General features: G+C 42.2%; 1 protein-coding gene across 1 annotated transcript in view; it reads left to right on the top strand.

The window, feature by feature from the left end:
• Positions 1-20,069, top strand: part of RTTN (rotatin) — a 117,646-nt gene that overhangs the window by 80,755 nt on the left and 16,822 nt on the right. Inside the window, exons 34-39 of the mRNA XM_049781666.1 lie at positions 2,104-2,197; positions 7,962-8,154; positions 11,303-11,393; positions 13,565-13,718; positions 15,711-15,848; positions 19,122-19,345. Coding sequence (XP_049637623.1) covers positions 2,104-2,197; positions 7,962-8,154; positions 11,303-11,393; positions 13,565-13,718; positions 15,711-15,848; positions 19,122-19,345 — 894 coding nt within the window. The remainder of the gene's footprint in view (positions 1-2,103; positions 2,198-7,961; positions 8,155-11,302; positions 11,394-13,564; positions 13,719-15,710; positions 15,849-19,121; positions 19,346-20,069) is intronic.

Raw genomic sequence — 20,069 nt, forward strand, 5'->3', positions numbered from 1 at the left:
GGAATCAGGTGTCCATTAGCAGTTATCATCAAGTGAGCAGCCAGCACAGAAGCATTCAGATGTTTCTGTCTTGTTAAAAATATATTATAAGGTTTTGTGGAGGACAATAAAATTTTTATATATGCTTTTGTGACCCCTGGCAGTATTATGGCTTGTTCATTATTTATTCTTGGCTCTATGCTCAGAACCACTTTTGGTGAGATTTGGGGGAACCACGTGTACCTGGGATTAAACCCCAGCACATGCCAGCCATATGCAAGGGGAGTGGCCTGCTCTGAGCACTATCTTTTCAGCCCCTAGAACAAGTTAATAAAGCAAACGTTGTAAGTATAGCTAGGTTAGTAGGAATAAGTTGTCCTCATCAATTTGTGAAATATAATATGTTACTATATAAAAATTATATATAAAGAACTTAAAATTTCTCAGTCATGTGCCATCAGTCACACTGTTAGGTAGATACTTTCTAGAACCATAAATTCCATTTGGTTTTGTTTTGGGGTGAGACTGAGCAATGCTCTGGGGGGGTCAGTTCTGGCTCTGCTTACTTCAGGGACCAGGTGGGATGCCAGGATTCAAACTAGGGGTTTGTCTACTAGCCCCGTCTCTCCTGGCCTACTCCTCCAACCTCTATAACCACACATTCTAAACATGTTTGTCGCTTCCTTGAATTGCACTGAAGAAACCGCGGCTGTGATTGGTATTTCATCACGAATTACATGCCAGGGAGAGGACCCTAGGAAATGTCCTTCCTTGTCCTGAGAATCATCCCTGGTCTGTCTGTCAGATGTCAGGGGCTGCTGGAGGCAGCTAGAAGGCAATGGAGAGAAAAGTGAAAGGATTCCACGGTCTGATCTGAAGATTCAGTCCAGAGCTCTCCGTCCATGGGATGTTCTCAGGATCTGTTCTCGTATCGAGGAAGGCATTTAATAGCTGCTCACTTAAAGTAGGTTTGGGTTGCTCGGAGCATACCTAGTTGTGCTTTTGCCTTTAGTTCAGGTTAGGTCTTGGAGCTCCAGCTTCCAGTCACTTAAATCTTGCCATTCTTTAGGCAAGTGAGGCCAGAAGTGTTGCAAAAGGGGTTGGCAGTTTAAGCTGAATGGTGGGTCACTAGACTCCTTTCTCCAGTTTGCTCCAAGTTTTTTCTTTTCCCTGAAACTGTAAGTTAAAATCACCTTGGGTCATGATTTCATTCAGTTAGTCATAGGAGCTCTAGAGAACCCACCTTTTTCAGGCTTAGGGTAAGAGCTACGGAGAACCTGAGTTTGAGTTGAGTGTGCTTTCCAGACATGTATGTGTTGTCTTCATGAACCAGCACGGAGCCCAACCTAGAGATGGAAGTTTTTGCTGTCTCAGAAAAAAAGTAACTTCACACTGAGATTGAGCTGACTTTGCCAGAAAAGGCATTGTGTTTTTTTGTTGTTTTTTTTTGTTGTTGTTGTTTTTTTCCCAGAGCAATCTCCCCAACACATAAGCCTGCTCATTTTTCAATAGCTCAGGAGTCCACGCGGTCTGCTCACTCGCTTGTCATCCGGCAGGAGGTGAAATTGTGTTTGCCGTTACGGAATCTGTTATGGTTAATATTTGCATGCTTGCATTCTGCTGAGCATTTCCAAAGCAGTTCTTTTGTGTTGTGGGTAAAAGGGAAAGAAAGATCTTTCTAAACTTCTACAAAGTTCTACTAGGCTTTCTGTCAAAACCTGGTTTCTTTGCAGAAGTAACAGTGCCACAGAAGAAGTAGAGAATTATAAGTAACTATAAGTATAATATAACATTATACTTATATTAGTATTATAAAACTATAACATAAATCATAACTACATAGAAAATTGGGATTACAAGCAGAGAATGCTAACTATAAGTTACAATTTACAAGTTATAACAATACAAAAATATTTAGTGAATAATATAAAGTAACAATACAAAATAGGTAGAAAATTGTAATTCTAAGTAGAGATTGTCATTGAAGAAAGCTTGCTCACTCCTAAGGTTTCTAGTTCTGCTAAGGCATCCAGTTTGAAGGTATTTTGTTGGGAACCCCTCCTCTTTCCTTGCCTGCCCTCACCATGAGGAAGGAAATAAATGACTCTCTTTGCTCACCCCTAGGTGAGCCCTTCATCAGGGGCTGCTGAGTTCCCGTCGCTCGTCCCCGCAGCGATGCTTCTGCCTGACGACTCCCCTCTCCAGTTTGTGGCTCCAGGTAATCTCTCTGGAGGGCTTTGCTGCTTTGAGAAAGTCAAAGAACCTGCTCAGATCAGATAGATGCAGCTATGTGTCTCTCGATACAGACTGGATGAGACATTGTGTCCCATGGTAGCTCAGAGCAAAGAAACCAGAAACTCACCAAGCACATTACTTGGGCTAAGAACTGGGAACTTGGCTGTCAAAGCAATGGTCTGATGGCCAGAGGGTGTTCTTTGTGCCTGGGCAGAATTCTTTTTTTTTTTTTCTCTGAACTGCAGAACTGATGACTTAGTTCAGTTTATTTATTTTCTCCTTCTGGGAGAGCAGATTGGTTACAGCCATCCAGAGAATCTGGCCGTTGGTATTTTTTTTTCAGAGGAGATGCTTTGATTTCAAAGCCCACAGAATGGCTCAAGTCTTGTTCAGTTATGAATGCTGGGATTTTAATGCATCGATGATAACTTGGCTTGTCGTGTTAGGGATTGTTTCCAGCTCTGTTATGCTATAGACTTTATTATGAAGAAGATAGACTTAGCTTCAAATATGTAAATCTGTTTTCAGGAACTTCATGTTCTTAATCTGCAAGGAAAACTAAATTCCTTTTAAATACAGAAGTATTAGCAGCAGAAATGCCTTATAAAATTTTTAGGAATATTTGCTTATTTAGGTAGTTTGAATGTACCCATCAAAAGTGATGGGTTAGAGAGATAGCAAAGGGATAAAAAAAAAAGGAATATTTGCTTAATATTTTATTTTGAATTTTCTTGTTTTTTAAGAAATAAAGATATTTTATGGCACTATACATTTTTTTTATTTTTTTATTGAGACCAATGTGAATTGCAGATCTTTCACAATTGTATTTAAGGCACATAGTGACAGTCAATTAAGGCCATTTTCACCACCAGTGTTGACCTTCCTCCTCCATAGTTCCCCATCATACATCCCAAACCTTCATCCTTAGTCCCCTGGTCTACCAGTGTAACAGGTCCATTTTGTGTTGAGCTTGTTATAGTTTGGGTCTCTTGATTCTATTGTCATTGACTTTGGCTTGGGTATTTAGGTCTGTCCGTTTTTATTTCCACTCAGTGCTCCTGAGACCACTTGCTTACTGGGTCCCATTTACTATTTTTTGTTTGTTTGTTTGTTTTTCCTTTTCTCAATATGTAGCAAGACTTAGAACTATGAAGCAGAACAAGATGATTTATGTTCTGTGGTTCTGTAAAAAAGGTGGGAGCCCCAATCTAGAAGCTATAAATACCGTATTTGCCGGCATATAAGACGACCCTTCAACCCATGAAAAACTTCCTAAAAGTCGGGAGTCATATTATATGCTGCTATACGGCATGCTGAAACTTGTTCCAGCTTCAGGGACGAGTGATCCGCACCCCTCTTACTTTTTCTTTTTCTTTTTTTTTGGTTTTTGGGCCACACCCAGTGTTGCTCAGGGGTTACTCCTGGCTGTCTGCTCAGAAATAGCTCCTGAAAGGCACGGGGGACCATATGGGACACCAGGATTCGAACCAACCACCTTTGGTCCTGGATCGGCTGCTTGCAAGGCAGACACCGCTGTGCTATCTCTCTGGGCACCCCTCTTACTTTTAAGAAGTAACTTACTTTTAAGACTTTTAGGAAGTTTTTCATGGGTTGAAGGGTCATCTTATACTCCAGCAAATACGATAAAATTAAAAGAAGAAAAAGGGGAGGGGGGCAGATGTGGTAAGTTGTTGTGTTCATTGGTTTTTGTTTGTTTGTTTTTGCATAGGCTCAGTAAACATTGGGAAAATTAGAAAGGAAATTCCTTTGGCCTAAGAAATACTTGCGGCACTATACTTAATAGGAATATATCTTCAAAGTCTCAGTATAGTGAATGTTATATTGGATAATAAAATCAAGTCTAGTATTAAAAACCAGTAAATTTCTCAGAGACAATTGTTAGGACATTCCTATTTAAAATTATTTTATATCAAGATTTGAAAACATTTACATTTTAAAATTACATCTTATAAAATATTACATGTTTTAAAATAGTAATAAAAACCAAGCAACATGAACTTTAAGTTAACATATTTCTTCTCTTTTCTGTCAATCTCTAGTTGTAGATTGAAGTATTAACTAACTTAGTAAGAGTCCTTGATGGTGGTGGATGATGAGGCCTTTCTCGGCCTGCCTGGTGCCTACAGCTTGTTTGGCCTGGTGGGTCTGAGGGATCAGGATAACGGTGAGGAAAAGACTCACAGCCAGTCAGTAGAAGTCAGGAGACATAAAGCTTTATTATTAATAGGCCCTAGTCACCATGTGTGGCTTCAAAGCTAACCTTTAAGTAGCTTCCTTCAGCTGCACTGTGTCTATCCTATCTCTATCATCTCTCTATCCTGCCTCCTTCTCCTGCTGAATCTCTCTCTCACCCCTGAGGCAACCCCTTAAATTACCAGCCAGACCCCTCCCAGCTATGGAAGAGTCTCCCTCTCCAGGGGAGATAGGAGGAAGTTGGGGGAAAGGGTTACAGTAGATAACATGAGTAATTCTTTAAACTTTTCTACTAATACCGCAAAACACAAAATACTAGTCTCATACATACCTTGCTTCAACGTTGTTTAAAATATATCTTTTCTTACTATTTTTGTACTTTATTTTTTGGTGGGGAGAAGTGAGAGTGCACAAGGATAATGCCTGACTCTGATCTTAGCTACTGCTTCTAGCAGGGTTTGGAGTATGGTCATATGTGGTGCTTGAACTCTGGTTGGATGGTATACTGAAGGCCATGTGCAAGGAAAGCACCATACCCCATTACTATGCTTTTGGTCCTTCTTACTATGAAAGTGATAAGCTAGCCCTTGTTGTTGTTTTTTACTTTCCCTCCCAATGATTGTTAATTACTAACAGCTATTTCTGATACCTAACTAAAATAATTCTCAATTATTGAAGTGTCTCTGATAGCATCATTACAAAGAGAATTTGAAATTTTTATTTATCAAATTTGCTGTAAGGTCATGACTTTCTTGATCTCAGTGTGTCTCCTTTTACAAAAAAAAAAAAAAAAAACCCACAATTTTTAACTCCTTATTATTGTTGAACCTGCCACAAATGTCCTTGAACAATGAATGCTGCAGAGAATTAAATATATATTGCAAGTGGACCTTAAGGTTTGAGTGCTGAGAAGTGGGATAGGACTGGAGAGATAATTTAAGGGTTAAGGTACTTGCCTTGTACACATCCAGCCTTGGTTTGATCCCCAACACCACATATAGTTTCCTGAGCATTACCAGGAGCGATCCCTGAGTACAGAGCCAGGAGCCTGTCCTAACAACATGTGGTCCCAAAACCAAAATACCAAAAAAGTAGTGGGGGTCTCCATTATATGAAACTTAACACCAAGATTGGTGAGTGCAGTTAGAGAAATAACCACACCAACAACCATCATGACAATGGTAGTGAGTGAGAGATAGAATGCCTCTCAGTAAGAAAAGGGAGAGAATGGTGCATTGGTAGTGGGAATGTTGCACTGGTAAAAGGGATATTCTTTTTATGACTGAAATCTAACTACAAACTACAAATAAGTTTGTAATCATGGTGCTTAAATAAATATATTAATAAAAAAAGACATTTCATAAAAGTAGTGGGGTTAATTCTAGTTAAGATAGGGTAATTGTGTTAGACCAGGAATGTACCTTAGTACCTTAGTGGTAGAGTCCTAAACTTACATAATTGAGGTCCAGGACTGAATCCCCAGTACTACAAAATAAAGCATTTATTAATTATCTGAATTATTTTTAAATTTAAATACGGAGCTCTTTTATTTTATAAGCTTGGCTTAAAAGTGCTAAGATGTTTAATATTGATTTTGTGAATAAATTTTTTTCATTTTAATTGGTTTAATTGTTTAATATTTCTCAACTGTGGCTATGTTCTAGAAAAGCTATTGCTTAGAGATTTTATTTTCAAATTTTGTAAAAAGTTTTCTTCCTGTTATGTCCACAAGAAAATTAAGAGGTTTTTAAGGTAGTATATACTGGATAGACATACTGTCTCTGTCTGCCCTTTCATTATCTTTTTAATTTCCACCCACTCTGTTCATTTGCTTTTCCTTTTCTTACAAAGGAGAAGAAATTCAAGGTCATGAAATGATTAGAATTTGACCTTGGCAATTTAGAAAGGTTGGTGGTATTGTGGAGGAAGAGAATAAAAGACATTTAAAGTAATGAAAAATTGTTCCACAGACTAGGACAAGCTTGAACCTTCTATTTCACATATAGAAGATACTGGCAAGGAGATTGGAATGGAATTGAAGAGTAAGATCACTCAAAAATTAAAAAAAAATCTTGAGAAAAAAGTAGGAATTGATGGTTATTATACCTTAAAGTGTGCGTGTGTGTGTGTGTGTGTGTGTGTGTGTGTGTGTGTGTGTGTGTGTGTGTTTGCATATGAGCAAGGTGTAAAGTCTAGAAAAGGCTCCTAGAGGATAGAAGATCTTAGCATCAGGCTCATCTGAGTATTGAGCTGTTGATTCTAACAGGCCAAATCCCCCTTTTAGGCAAATTCTATTTAAATCAAGATTGAGATTTCTACCTGCAGCATATAGTTCCTAAGAAGAGAGGTAAAATAAAGTAAAATCTCAGTATTTAGGAGGTTTAGGGAAGTCTTGAGGAGAATTTTTGTTTGTTTTGGTTAGGTTTTTTGGTCACACTCTTGCTGCTCTCTCCTGGCTGTGCTTAGGGCTCACTCCTGGTGGTTTGAGGGGAACCATCTGAGGTACTGGGGATCAAACTCAGGTCAGCAACATGCCAGGCAGATGTTTGCCTGTTGTGTTGTTTCTCCTGCCACAGGAGAAATATATTCTTTTTTGTCGATTTGTTGGTTGTTGTTTTTTTGGGTCATATCCTGAAGATTATTAGGTGTTACTCCTGGGCTTTGCACTTAGCAACACCCTGAAGACTATCAGGCATTACTCTTGGGCTCTGCACTTAGCAGTCACTCCTGGTGGACCATGTGTGATACTGGGGATTGAATCCGGGTACAGCATGCAAGGCAGACACCCTCCATACTGTGCTGTCACTGCAACTCTAATCTTTGTATTCTTATACTTTAATTCTGTATTTATTCAACACATAGTATTTCTTTAAATAACAACAACTAAAGAGTGAGTTTCCATGAACTTGCTTTTTAATGGTCTTTTCTAAAAGGTGTGCAGTTCCATATCTTCAGTTTGAAAAATCCCTAATCTCTAGAAACCGAAGTTTCCCTTAGCCATCCCGTGGAAACAACGAGGCTGCAGGTTCTAAATTGAGGCTCTCTGCAGGCCCCTTGTTGACATGTTTATGAGTATTGTTGGTGGGGCTAAGGGGTGGGGCGGGAGGCTTCGGATGCTGGAAAACCACGAAATCTATTGTAGGGCATTACCCCAGCTCCCATGGGCCTATCAGTCCATGCAAACTCCTGTACCCCATTACTTTTCCTCGTATTTGAAGTCATGTCATCCTCTGGCCCTGGGGTCTTGGCTGGAAGCCAGTGGCACTCAGTTTGTCTTTATGTATGACTGCATGGAGCACAAACTGTGCTCTATCATGCTTGACCCATGGACTTCCACTGAAGGCAGAGGCATGCATCCCATGGCCCATGTTCATGGCTGTTCCCACATGTGCACACACAGACACATTCATGTAGGGGTGACCAGGCCCTCTTGTCTACTCTGAGGAACTCGACAAACAGTCTGTCACTGTCGCCTCATCCTGGTAGGGGAGGCTGACAGTCCGAGTGCCTGCACTGTCTCTCTCCCATTCTAGGTCAGCTTGACGGGACGTCTCCCTGGCTGCCCCATGATTCCTTGCTCTCCGCACCACAGCCCAGACCCCGGGTACTCGTGACTCCGCCGCTGCTGTCAGCTGTGTGCAGCCTCCTGCATAGCCTCATGGCCGTGTCCCCGAGAGACACCGTGGATGCATTACGACAGGCCCGCCTGCTGGAGCTGCTGTGTGGGTAAGAGAGACACAGCCCAAGGTCGGGAGAGCAGTGAGAAACCTGGGGTTGCAGCTCCACCCTGTCTTGGGGTTATGCTCCTGTCTCAGTTGCCTTGTGCTGGAGACCCACTAAACCACAGAGACTGCTGGTCCGAGTCATTGATCATCAAGTGCTTACACTCCAGTTTTTGTTTTAAGATGATTCTAATTGCATATGTCCTCTGCCACACCCAAGCACTCTAGCCCCCTTGGTTACACTAGATGGAATGGTAGAAATGTGGGGTTTCAATTCCCCAGTAGTCAGACCAATGCTTTGCAAACTATCGTGAACATTCATCTCTGCTTAAGTGACCAAAGACTAGTTGTTGGTTGAAAATATTTGATAAGATATCAGGAATTCTTGGGGCTGGAGTGATAATACAGCAGGGAGGGTGTTTTTCCTTTGCATGTGGTCGACCTGGGTCTGATCCCTGCATCATCTAGGGTCCCTTGAATCTTCCAGGATTAATTTCTGAGTGCAGAGCCAAGAGTAATCCCAGAGCACTTCTGGGTGTGGCCCCAAAACCAAACAAACAGACAAAAACATGTCAGGAATTCATGTTTTGTTTCTCCTATCTAATACTACATACCTCACCCAAAACTTCCTGTCTTTTCCCTCAGGGCTGTGTAGGATGGTGCACGGCCTCTGGGTACTGAACTTAGTCTGACTCAAAGAGTGGATGATAGTTTAATTGTTCAATGTTGCTGCAGTTTTTGGAAATTTCTGCCTCTGACAGAGCAGTTGAGTTCCTCAGTTTCCCTGTTGTTCTTTGATTTTTGTGTGTGGGTTTATGGTGAAGGTTTATATTCCCAGTAACTTAAGACCTGATTGGCTCAGTTGTGACTGATTATCCAGATTGTTTCCTTGACCATGTACTGCTATTGGAGTCAGGCAAGGGGGTAGGGGGAGGTGTCCAAGAGTGAGTGAGTCATTCTGCTTGGTTCCCTGAAATTTAGGATTTATAAGGCCAGTGACTTTTTTTTAAATTTTTTGTTTGTTTTTGTTTTGGGGCCTCACCAGGTGGCACTCAGGGGTTATTCCTAGTTATCTGCTCAGAAATAGCTCCTGGCAGGCACAGGGTACCATATGGGACACCAGGATTCGAACCAACCACCTTAGGTCCTGGGTTGGCTGCTTGCAAAGCAAACGCCGCTATGCTATCTCTCCAGCTCCTTAAATTAATCTTTTAACTAAAATCCAACTACAAACATGTTTATAACCATGGTGCTTAAACAGACACTATTATAAGAAAAAATTAAGGGCCGGGCGGTGGCGCTAAAGGTAAGGTGCCTGCCTTGCCTGCGCTAGCCTTGGACGGACCACGGTTCGATCCCCCGGTGTCCCATATGGTCCCCCAAGCCAGGAGCAACTTCTTAGCACATAGCCAGGAGTAACCCCTGAGCGTTACCAGGTGTGGCCCAAAAACCAAAAAAAAAAAAAAAAAAAGAAAAATTAAAAATAAATCTTCAGTCCATTTTCTTTTTTTCTTCTTTTTCTTCTTTTCTCTTCTTTCTCTTCTTTTTCTCCACCTCTTCTTCCTCCTCTTCTACTTCTTCCTCTTTTTCTTTCTCCTCCTCTTCATTTTCTTCTCCTTCCTCTTGTCTTTTTCTTTTTTTCTTCTTCCCCTTTCTACTTCCTCTTCTTTTACTTATTCCTTTTTCCTCTTCTTCCTCCTCCTCTTTTCTTTTTCTTCTTTCTCTTCTTCTTTTTTTTTTTTTTTATTCTTTTTTTTTTGGGGGGGGGGTCATACCGGCTGCACTCAAAGAAAATTCCTGGCTCTTCACTCAGAAATTGCTCCTGACAGACTCAGGGACCATATGGGATGCCCGGATTTGAACCACCGTCCTTCTGCATGCAAGGCAAACACCCTACCTCCATGCTATCTCTCCAGCCCCTCTTTATTCTTCCCCTTCTTCCTCTTCTTCTTACTCCTCTTCTTCTTCTCACACTTTCTCCAACTCTTCTTACTATTCTCTTCCTGGGTCTCTGGAACTCCAATGATTCCTGTTGTTTCTGTTGAGTATATTAAAGACTTCTGTTTTCATCTGTTCACATTTTTTGAGTAGTTTATTCATTGTCTAATCATTTGCTTTAAGGTTCTTTTCTAATCTCTTCTGCTATATGGAGTTGTTCTGCATCTCATCCTTTGGCTCACTGACCCCATTGTCAGCTGCTGTTACTCCCTTGGAAAGGCTTTTCATTGAGGTTTTCATTTCATCTGCTGAGTTTTTCAGATCTGTTATTTGAGTTTGGAGTTTTCTGAGTTCTGTCATTGTGTTCTGTTCAGCTCGATCTATGCTTGCTTTGAGATCGTTGAGCATCCTCCACATTAATGCTCTAAACTCCTTATCTGAGAGACTTTTCAGTTCTTCATACTCTATGCGTGGTGTTGTCATGCATTGTTTCCCCATTACATAGAGGTTTTTACTATGTGCTGTGCTGGGTTAGAAGTTGCTCATGGCCGCAAAACTCCAGCTTATTGGGTGGGGCCCTTACTGGGTTTGGGCCCTGGAGATTGTGTTCAGTGGTATCTTCTTGGCTGTATTGTGCAGAAAAGCAGGCAGGGAGCAAGGCAGCAGTCCTTATAATGGTAGGGATCAGCACCCACCTTATTGGGTGGGGCCCTTACCAGGTTTTAAGGTCAGTGAATCATGAGTGTTGGAACCATCAGCTTCAGTTGAGGTGCGTGTTCAGTAGGAATTTCACAGTGTTGCACTAGCAACTAGCATACGTACCTGTGTGACATTGGGCCCGCTATTGCAAGTTCAAACTTCTTTTTCTTACACATGTTCTTCCTGCAGTAAATCTGGGAATGTGGGAATATAGCCACCATCTTTTTCTTGTTTGCTACCCCTCTCAAGGGGGAATGAGGGTGGTTGTATTTATTTCTGCTTACCTATTAAACCTCTTCCTTGGATACATGTGTCTCTGGGTTTCTTCTCACATTTGTTCTTGAGATTTCTCCCTGTTTTATGAAAATATTATTTTATTTACTTTCTTGTGAGGGCTCTTTCTACTGAATTCAACTCAAGGTTCCCTTCCAACCTCAGGTTCTGATTTCTTGGGCCCACTAAGCTCATAGCCCTTTAACTGAAAGATTTTTTTTTTCTTTTCTCCTCCCCTCCAGGACAGTGGACACGGCCCTCATTGAGTCCTGCGTCCGGGAGCTCAGGGCCTCTCCACAGTCCTGTCCATCACTCGGACACACTCGGGCCCAGGTAAGTGTCACCCGTGGCCCCTCACTTGAAGGGTCTGGAGCTTAAGTTCCACAGCATCAAAGAATGGAGTAGGAAAGTGATGGGAACAAACCTCTTGGGTATATGTGGCATGTGTGTGAAATTACATATGTGTGAAATTGGTAACTCAGCATTTTCATTGGAGGTGAGAGAGAAACATGCTAGAAAGTTCTAGATTCTCTTCCCAGTTCTGTCCTTAAGCAGATTCATGAAGGTTACCTGTTATCTCACCAGAGATTTCAGAAACATTGTCCACCCGCCAACTATGTCTCTGGAGTTTGAAATTCTGTCATTTTGATCCCACTTGAAGTTAAGATACTTTGTGACTAAGCTTTGTGTGTTTTCAAAAATCCAACTAAATGCATTCTTTTCTTTTTTATTCCTTCCCTAATAATTTGCCATCTCCCATCCTTGGCTTTAACGGTAATCTGCATATAAGATATGTCTCTACCCTTTTTTGTGTAGCTGTTGCTCATAGAAGCCTTGTCTGGAAATGGACATTGTCTTAGAGCCCTGAGATTTGAAACAGCAGCTAGAGGTGGGCCAGATGGGGCTCCCTGAGACTGAGACATCTCTGCCTTCCTGGGAAGCCCTGGTGACAAAGTTGGGCTGTGCCACGTGCCAGCCCTGAGCCACCTGTCCCCAAGCAGCCAGGGGCCTCAGAGTATCCTTATTTGTGCCGTTTTCCTCTCCACCCCAGTTGTGTCAATGGAGGCCTTCATAAGGTGCCAGGATCTCCACTGAACAAAGCAGACCATGATGCAGGTGGGAGGATAGGTGCCCTCAGCTGTTGGACCTGAAAGTACATAGAAAGGCACTTTTGAAAGGAATGAAATAAGGGGCTAGCAATGACATCAGGATTGGGGTATCTGCATCAGGGAGTTTGGTGATGGCCTTGTTCAGCACCTGGAGGAACTGAGGCAGTGGCTTCTTTGGCTCAGATGGGCCCTTGGTATTTGGGGTTTGTGTCTGGTCTGTGCAGGAAGACAGCAAGGTAGGCAGCTGGGCTGCACCAGAAACTGTGGCAGACTGGGAAGGTCTAAAATCACCATGAGCCCATCAACAACTGGACTTGACTGAGCTGATGTGTCGTTGTGTCCTTCGAAGGCCCCCACCCCAGAACCACTTATTTTTGTTCGTTTTTTATTTTGGGTTTTGGGCCACACCCAGCAGCATTCAGAGGTTACTCCTGACTCTGCCACCAGAAATCACTCCTGGCAGGCTTGGGATGCCCAGGATCAAACCTGGGTCTGTCCTAGGTCGGCAGCATGCTGCTATGCTATCTCTTAGCACCACTTGTAAGTGCAGGAGTGAGTCGCTGTCAATCCCGCATGGCTGCCAGTTTGTACCAAAAACACATCACCCTCACAACAGCCCCAGCAAGGGCTGATTGTGAGTTTGTTTTGTAAAGGCAACAGCCCAAGTCTCAGACAGACACTTCCCCAGGATTCCTCCGGGTTCCGCTCCAGAACCTTCCCTTTCTCGAAGCCTCAGGCGACTGAACTTTGCCTCTGGGCTGTTTCCCCTCATGGTGCCCCTGCTTTGGATTATTTCAGATGCAACCCTGATTCAGACCCATTCACTGGAGTGGAAGATACAGTGGGGTGATTTTACAGCCCTCTACTTGTGCACTGGAAAATGGGAATCTTTCTCTGTAGATTCGATCATTTGCGCTTGTCTCTTTCTGCCTCTTCTCAAATGCTAATTCCACTGTTTAATGACATGACAATTATAAAGACACCCCCCCCATCTCCCATGGAACTGTTTGCTGTGCTTGCTGTGACAAGAGTCAACCAAACTTCTCTCACCTTTAATGCCTGCTAATAATAGAGATTAAATACAATGGTCTTGAAGGGGCGGTGTTCTTTTTAGGACTGAAACCCAACTACAAACATGTTTGTAATCATGGTGCTTAAATAAAGATATTATTTTTTAAAAAAAAAACTGACCAGAAAAAAAATAAACACAATGGTCAGTGTGCTGTGTGCTCATCTGAGGTTCTTAAGTTACGCGATGCTTTTCCTTCATTTTGTATTAACTTGTAAAATTAATTCTGATGCATGCAATGTGAAGTTTAGAAGAAAGTCTTCTACTTCTCTTAGTTTTACACTGAGATGAACTTTTCATTGTTTTGTGTCTCCCTTGTCTTGCAGGCATCCTTTCTCCTCGAGTTCCTGTCCTCTCTGTCCAGGCTTCTGCAGTCATGTTTACTGGTGGACCCTGACCTTGTGGTGCAGGAAGAGCTCCTGCGACCCCTCAACTCAACCGTTGTGGGTGTCCTTGTCATAGGCACCAAGGACATCGCAGGTGAGCACAATAAGTTCAGGGTAGGAAAACCCATGAGTTATATCAGGGAAGAGGAAACTCTCCCTGCAGCTTCTGTTCTGGGCCGGTTTGTGTCTTCTGGAAGATCTTTATCAAGGATTTTCTAGTTTCGGTGCTTGAAAACAGTCCCAGGAGACCATTCAAGGCAAGTTTTGCTCTAACAAAGGAGCATTCTCTGCATGTCAGTCAAATGAGGGTCAAGTTCTTCTGTGATGTTATGAAGCGGGTGAGTTCATTATCTCAAGGAACTAGGGTGGAAGCCAAATGACCTCATTCATAAGAACAAGTATCTGGGAGCCTGGCAGAGAATATCACAATTTTGATTAAAGTTCTTATTTATTGAAAAAAAAAAAAGGAAATATGAGTATAGTGCTCCTTTTCAATTAAAACCATGTAATGTCTTTATTAGAGCTAAGAGACTGTTAATTGTCCAAGATAGCAATTGATTGTCTGGTAATTGTTTGTGCCCGTCAGTTCATTCTTGCCAAGTCCTTTGAATTTTCGGGATTGTCTTGGTTTGAAGTCTGATAAGTGCCATGTTTTATGATACAAGCAAACAATTCCTCAGTACCTCACCAATACAAAATTTATGCTAGTGCTTGTGGGAATTATAATTTCTTACTTGGAAAATTTATTTAATACAGTGATATCCTAAAAATGACAGCTAGTTAGGTTGGACCATGTAATGCTCTTCACTCTGCAGGGGTCCTTAAACCCCCCAAAGAGTGAAAATATGGTATTAAGGAGACAAATTGAGATTTGACAGTGCTTTGTGACACTCCAAAGCTCACTTCTGCCCTGTAAAAATCTTATTTCTTTGATTTGCTTAACCCATAATTAGGTTAAGGGATGAAAAAAATTAATGATATCTGAGTGTTTAGCATATGGTTTTAGACTGGAATTGTTTGATCTAGCCAAAGTTTGAGTGCATTAAAATTACTTTAAGTAAATATCTATCTTTTCTTCCCGGACCAAGACAAGTTAAGAATGATTTCTATAAAAAGTTGATTTTATTCCCATGTGTACTTGTAGAATTTTCTGACTTTCATGTATAGTTTGATGTATTTCAGCGCATATATGTAGATCATATTCAAAGTTATATTCAGCAACTACAATTATAAAGTTAAATGTTAATGGCTTTTTAATTTTTAACAAGCACCCTAAATATTTTATTTGACCTTCTTAAGCATATAGTGAATAGAATCACGAGCCTTCCATTTTATTTTTTATATGTAAGTACAGAGGCTGCATGACTAGAAGTGTGCATTATGAAATTAAACTTCCATAGGGACAAGGAGGAGGAGGAGAAGAAGGGTGTGTGTCTGAGAAGGTCTTTATAGAGCTGAGGAGGCCATAACCTTTGAGAAGCACCAAGGATTAAGTGAACCCAGACTTCTGGGAGTGACTTTCCCAATATTGGGGATTAAAGAATCCGGATTCTTGGGAGTAACAGTGACCAATGTCACGGGGTGCCGGAGACCCTCCTTTCCCTGTCCTGGTTTTTTGTACAGTGCTGGCACTACTGCTAGCAGCGTGTACATAGTATGCCCTAGTTTTTCTTTGTGGCTCTTGTAAGCATTCACAGAAATGCCCCTTTTCTGCCCCTTGGCCCTTCCCATCTCCCTCTTCTCCCCTGCACAGAGACAGGCAGGAGCACTTGGGCTCCTTTAGAAGCAAACCCGGACATATTTTCTTGGTTCCCCCAGCATTAAGTGAGCAAGTTCTGTGCAGACTTGGGGCCTCATGCCAAGTTGGGCTTGTGGTGGAGAATCGAGAGGAAGTGTGCATGGTTGTGTTTGTCTGTCTGTTTGGGGAACAGTAGGAAAGAAGTGTCTAGAAAATAAAGTAGAGATTATGCTGAAGTGCGTTGATCTTTCTCAGACATTTTACGTGGAATGAAGAATCTAGGAGAGTTGTCTTCAACCTTCCTTTTTCTTTTCTGTGTTGTTTACTCGCATGACTAATGACTTGTAGATGCGGAGCTTGGACCTGCTTTCTACCATGCATGGACTCAGCTCTTGGATCTTCTGGCCACACTCCTGCGGAAGGCGGGTGCCACCTCGCTCCTCACTGTTACCCAGGCCCTGGCCAAGCACTGGGCACCACTGGTTGGTAAGAAGGAGGCTTAGCTATGTGGGGCCTCCCAGTGGACAAGCCAGCAGGTCCTGGTGTGCATGGGAGAGGAACAGTCTTGGACACAGAGCAGTGAGGGCAGCTGAGCGACAGCCAGACACTGGCTTTGAGAGGCCAGTAGACGTTCCCCATAAATTCAGTTTTAGAAAACAGAGATGTTTCCGGGGCTAGAGTACACAGCGGGGAGAGTATTTGTATTGCACACAGCCGACCCAGGTTCGACCCCCACCATCCCATAATGTCCCCTGATCCTACCAGGAATGATTTCTGAATGCAGATTGAGGAGGAACCCCTGAGTGCCACCAGGTGTGACCCAGCAAAACAAAAAGCCACTTACTGGTTTTGTAAAAGCCTGCATTGTTCCAGCTTGTATGGCTCAGAGGTGGACAATGTTGAGCTTTGGAGTGTCTGAGGGTATGAATGTGGGTGTGAGAACCTTGGATCCTACTAAAAAGCAAATCCTTCCAGCATTGTTTCTGTCTGTCTTGAGACCCTGAAATGCCCAAGCACAAAGTAAAGCTCTTCCAAAGATGTTTTACCAGGCAGTGCTGGTGATGGGAACTAGGGTCACGGCTGATCCAGTCTTGTGCAAGGCTGGTGCCCTGCCTCCTTCCAGTCCTGTCTCGGGGTTTGGTTCCTATAATAGTTGCCAACCAAAATTAACCAAATGGGCACTTTCACTTTTTCTCATCCAAATTTTCGGATAGCAAGAAATCTAGCTGTCTTTTTTTTTTTAAACATACAAGTTCATAGCATTTTTTCCATTTGTTTCTGGACCACCTGGTGGTATTCAGTGTTTACTCTTGTCTGTCTGCTCAGCCAAGATCATTCCTGCTGGGCTTGGGAAGTCATTTGTGGTACAAGGGATAGAACCCAGGTCAGCCACATGCAAGGCTAATGGTCTTACCTGCTGTGCTAGTTGTCTCCATTGTTAGCTTTTTTTATTTTTTTTTTTTTTCAAAAGAACCATTTAAAGTGTATTCAAAATGGAGTAATTTTAAGTTTCCAAGTTATTTTCCAGTTTTTACTAAATCAGTGAACATTTTTTTTTTTTTTTTGATTTCCCCTCTGTTTTTACCATTTGGTCAGTCTGAAAACTTAAGATGTATGATCCATTTGCGTCAGTGTGATAGTTTTGAGGTAAGATTTATGAAGAAACAGATGATGTGTAAGAAAGAAAATTATTAGTATTCTGGAAAGGAGAGACCTGCCTTTACCCTGAGGGGTCTAGTGTCCTTTTCAAGAAGAAATGGAGAGATTAATCGGGGAGATTTTTCTCAGGCATCCAGATGAGGTGGTCAGTATTTGAACCTCTGAATTGCTTAAAGATGAAGGAAGGTGCTTTCCAGGCCCCATAGACAGCTGACCGACTACTGGTGAGAAAAGAGTCTGGTGAATGCCCTGGAGGGGGCCAGACAGACCCTTCTTCATCAACATTCTGCCTCTGGCTGTCCACTCATTCAGAGGCTAGAGTTAAATAGACGTGACAAGTGTATGCCCCACAAGCATATGCCCCACAAAGCATCTTCAATATTTCCTCAGGAGCCTGTTGCAGAAAGTTTGCTCACCCCTGAGTCTAATCTCTTCCCCTGCCACTGCTTCCTTAGTGACAAAAAACATATTAAATATCAAATCAGCCAATGAAGTGCAGTTTAATATGATTGTGGTATTTGTCCAAAATCAGTCTGCTGCAGGGGCTGGAGTGAAAGTACAGTGGAAGGGCATTTACCTTGGATGCAGCCAGACTGAGTTTAGTCCCTAGAATCCCATTAGGTCGCCCCTCAGCCCCCAACACCACCCAGGGCAAGTCCTGGGTATAGCTCCAGCTAAAAACAAACAACCCAACAGTCTTCTGCATAAATAGAGTTAGCACGGATAATAATGTTATCCAATAATAAATAGTAAAAAGAATCAGTAATGTTTCCTGCCATGCGGTAACTTTTTGTTTCTGTTTTTGTTTTCTAATCTTTGTGACCCATACATATTATTGATATAGTTACTCAAAAACTGATACATTTACAGCATTCATTTCTAACTTATGAAACTCTACTGCTAAGTGATTTTTCTTATGTTAATAAGAATTTCTATAAACTTAAATCTGGGTAGAAAACCCTTTGGTTATGACTGACACCAATATGGAGCCAAAATAATTAAAAAATGAACTTAAGGGCCAGAGTGATAGCATAGCGGATAGGTTATTTGCTTTGCACACTTCCGATCCAGATTGGATGCCTGGCATCCTATAGGATCTCCCAAGTCTGCTAGGAAGTGATTTCTGAGTGCAGAGCCAGGAGTCACCCCTGAGCACCACTGGGTCTGGCCACACAAACAAACCAAACCGAACCGAACCAAAAAATGGACTAAAAGAAAATTCAAACCAATGATAGTCTAATAAAATAATTAATATCACATGTTCTTTTAATTTAAATTAATCCATGCTCGCCACAGGAAGCTCACTGGCTGATTTCTGTGGTGATTCCTCCGAGTGGCCTGGTCTGTGCTTCTCTGCCAGGATTGTTTGCAGATCAGTCCCTGACTTCTCTTGTTCTTTGCCAGACTGAACCCTGAAACAGTGGTGGCTTCGTTATGCCCACTGCATGCCAAGTACTATTTGGCCTCAAGCTGTTGAAAAACAGAAGCACACTCATACTCGGCAATATGGATAGAGTCATGCTCACTCTGTTTTCATAAAGTAGGGGTGGCATGAATATTTTTAAGCTCTTGAGACTTTGTCAGTTCCAATGGACCTCAGAGAGGTCCTCGTCAATAAACAAAAAAGGTTTGTCTTTTAAGTATTAGTAAATATTGTGAGATGTGATTTTTTTCTTTTTCTTTTTCTTTTTTTTTTTTGGTTTTTGTTTTTTGGGCCATACTCTGTGTTGTTCAGGGGTTACTCCTGATTTTTGCACTCAAAAATCACTCCTGGCAGGCTCTGGGGACCATATGGGATGTTGGAAATCAAAAATTCGTCCTGGGTTGGCCATGTGCAAGGCAAACGCCCTACACTGTACTTTCGCTCTAGCCCCAGATGTGATTATTTTTATGTAAAGAAAAACATGTACCTTCAGACTTAGTTAAGCTATCATGAGCTTTCATTAGCAGTGGCATTGGTTTAATAAAATATCTAATAACCCAATACAATTTTATCAAGAACAATGCAACAAACATAACTACTCAAATCAGTCTGCTTGCCTTTTGAAATCCAGGATGGATTTTCCTCCATTCCGTTTCTGATCATATGATCTCTTCCAGATATGTTCTGCCACTGCATAGGCTTGGCTGCCGACTGGCTCAGTCTGTCCACCGCGTGTCTGCAGTTCCTGACCGTGATCTTCACTCGAGAAGCCCAGCGGCATCTCCAGGGCCAGGACAGAGCTCCCGAGAGCCTCCCTGCCAGCGTCACCATCACTGCCCTTCTCGAGGAGACCCAGGGAAGTGCAAGCCCAGCAGAACAGCTCAGTGGGGCGATTCTGCAGGTATGTGAGGTCTTTGTCTCTTCAAAATTGTGGTTAAGTGAAATGCTGAAAAAGGACCTAATCATTTGAATTAAAAGGCAAACAAACACAGGGCCAGAGTGGTAGCACATCAGGGAGGGTTTTTTTCTTGCATGTGCTGACCTGGTCCATCCCTGGTATCCTGTGTAGTCCCCTGAGCCTGCCAGGAGTGATTGCTGAGTGCAGAGCCCAGAGTAACCCCTGAGCGCCACTGGGTATGGCCCAAAAACCCAAAAGTAAAAAAGGTAAGCAAACGTATGGCCATTAGGGTCATGCCAGTATTCTGGAAGAATCTAAAATTAAGCTAACTATGTCTCCTCCACTTTTGTCTTCATTCCACTATATTGACCAGGAGTTTTTTATCTGTTTTTTTTTAATGGTTATGATAGAAAAATTCAGAACAAATAAATTTAGTCCAGCTGTTTATCAAAACAGTGTGATATATCAGATCCCAGTAACTTAGGAAGGCCAGTATAATCTACGGCCACTTGAAAGGCATGTCTACAGCTCTGGAAATAATTCACCTGAGTGGCATTTTATTGGTCTGAAGAAACTATACAGATACATATTTTTTCTCATGGCTCTGTCTACAGGACAGCTTGGCTGTTGGGTGTGAGGAAATAAAACTGCTCCTTTCCATGCCCGGCTGGCAGGGTTTTTCCCTCCTAAATTAAGGAGAAAGGGCTCGGCTTCTGAGAAACCAGCC

Source organism: Suncus etruscus, chromosome 10 (assembly GCF_024139225.1).
Source record: "Suncus etruscus isolate mSunEtr1 chromosome 10, mSunEtr1.pri.cur, whole genome shotgun sequence".
In the NCBI taxonomy this organism is placed as follows: Eukaryota; Metazoa; Chordata; class Mammalia; order Eulipotyphla; family Soricidae; genus Suncus; species Suncus etruscus.